The sequence below is a fragment of the Tamandua tetradactyla genome, chromosome 9 (assembly GCF_023851605.1).
Source record: "Tamandua tetradactyla isolate mTamTet1 chromosome 9, mTamTet1.pri, whole genome shotgun sequence".
Lineage (NCBI taxonomy): Eukaryota > Metazoa > Chordata > Mammalia > Pilosa > Myrmecophagidae > Tamandua > Tamandua tetradactyla.
The window spans coordinates 20732650-20733909 of record NC_135335.1 but is presented as its reverse complement, the minus strand read 5'-3'; the positions used below and the strand labels follow the sequence as shown (position 1 = coordinate 20733909).

Sequence of the window (1260 nt, the reverse complement as noted above, 5' to 3'; positions counted from 1 at the left end):
ATGACACAAGGAAACAGCACTGAAGTGACAGGATTCTTTCTTCTGGGATTTGGTGCCCAACACAGGTTTCGCCATGTCCTCTTCATCGTATTTCTACTGATCTATGTAATCTGCATGATGGGTAATATTGGAATGATCCTCCTCATCAAAGCAGATGCCAGACTTCAAACACCCATGTACTTTTTCCTACAACATTTGGCTTTTGTTGATATATGCTATACTTCTGCAATCACTCCCAAGATGTTGCAAATCTTCATATCAGAAAATAAATCAATATCATTCGTGGGATGTGTAGTGCAGTTGTGGGTTTATGCAGCATTTGCCAGCAGTGACTGTTACCTCCTGGCTGCTATGGCAGTGGACCGGTATGTAGCCATCTGTAAGCCACTCCGCTATCCTACAGTCATGTCCCGAAGAGTTTGCATCCAACTGGCAGCTGGTTCCTATGTGGTGGGTTCAATAAATTCCTCTGTACACACAGGTTTTACTTTTTCATTGTCCTTTTGCAAGTCCCATGCCATCAATCACTTTTTTTGTGATGGTCCCCCAATTGTGGCCCTTTCATGTTCCAACACTGACATCAACATGATGCTAGCTGCTGTGTTTGTGGGATTTAACTTGACGTTCACTGTGTCGGTCGTCATCTTCTCCTATATCTACATCCTGGCTGCTATCCTAAAGATGTCTTCTACCGCAGGGAGGAAAAAAGCCTTCTCCACGTGTGCCTCCCATCTGACAGCAGTCACCATCTTCTATGGAACCCTCTTTTACATGTACTTACAGCCTCGTTTTAATAATTCCCAGAAGAACATGAAAGTTCTCTCCATATTTTATGGTGTGGTGATTCCCATGTTGAACCCCCTGATCTATAGCTTGAGAAATAAGGAGGTAAAAGAAGCTCTGAAAGTGATAGGGAAGAAGTTCTTGTAGACTGGGCCAATTTATTAAAATTCAGCACCTCAGGCATCCAATAGACAATTTAATGTTTCTTTAATTGAGCACATATACTCATATTAGATGAGTGCTATATCTTTCAATACATAAAATACAAGAACTTGGGAAATATAGTAGAAATTATCCTGGGACTTATTTTCCTTAGAATGTAGTCAAGAAATATATCTGACAATATGTGTGATTAAGAGCTTTATAAAGCTTATCTAAATATTTAAAGCATGTATAAACTTTGCGGTGTTCAAATAAATTTCTTATATGTTCCTAAAGACAAGTAATTCTCTTATTGGTATATAATAAATATTTAAA

General features: G+C 39.0%; 1 protein-coding gene across 1 annotated transcript; it reads left to right on the top strand.

Moving 5' to 3' along the window:
* On the top strand, positions 1 to 930 carry LOC143645958 (olfactory receptor 5AK3-like). Its single transcript, XM_077115049.1, has one exon. It carries the CDS (start codon positions 1 to 3, stop codon positions 928 to 930), a length of 930 nt encoding a protein of 309 aa, XP_076971164.1.
* Positions 931 to 1260: the final 330 nt, after the last annotated feature.

Coding starts and splice junctions, on each gene's coding strand:
- LOC143645958 (XM_077115049.1), top strand. CDS start 1: ATGACACAAGGAAACAGCACTGAAGTGACAGGATTCTTTCTTCTGGGA.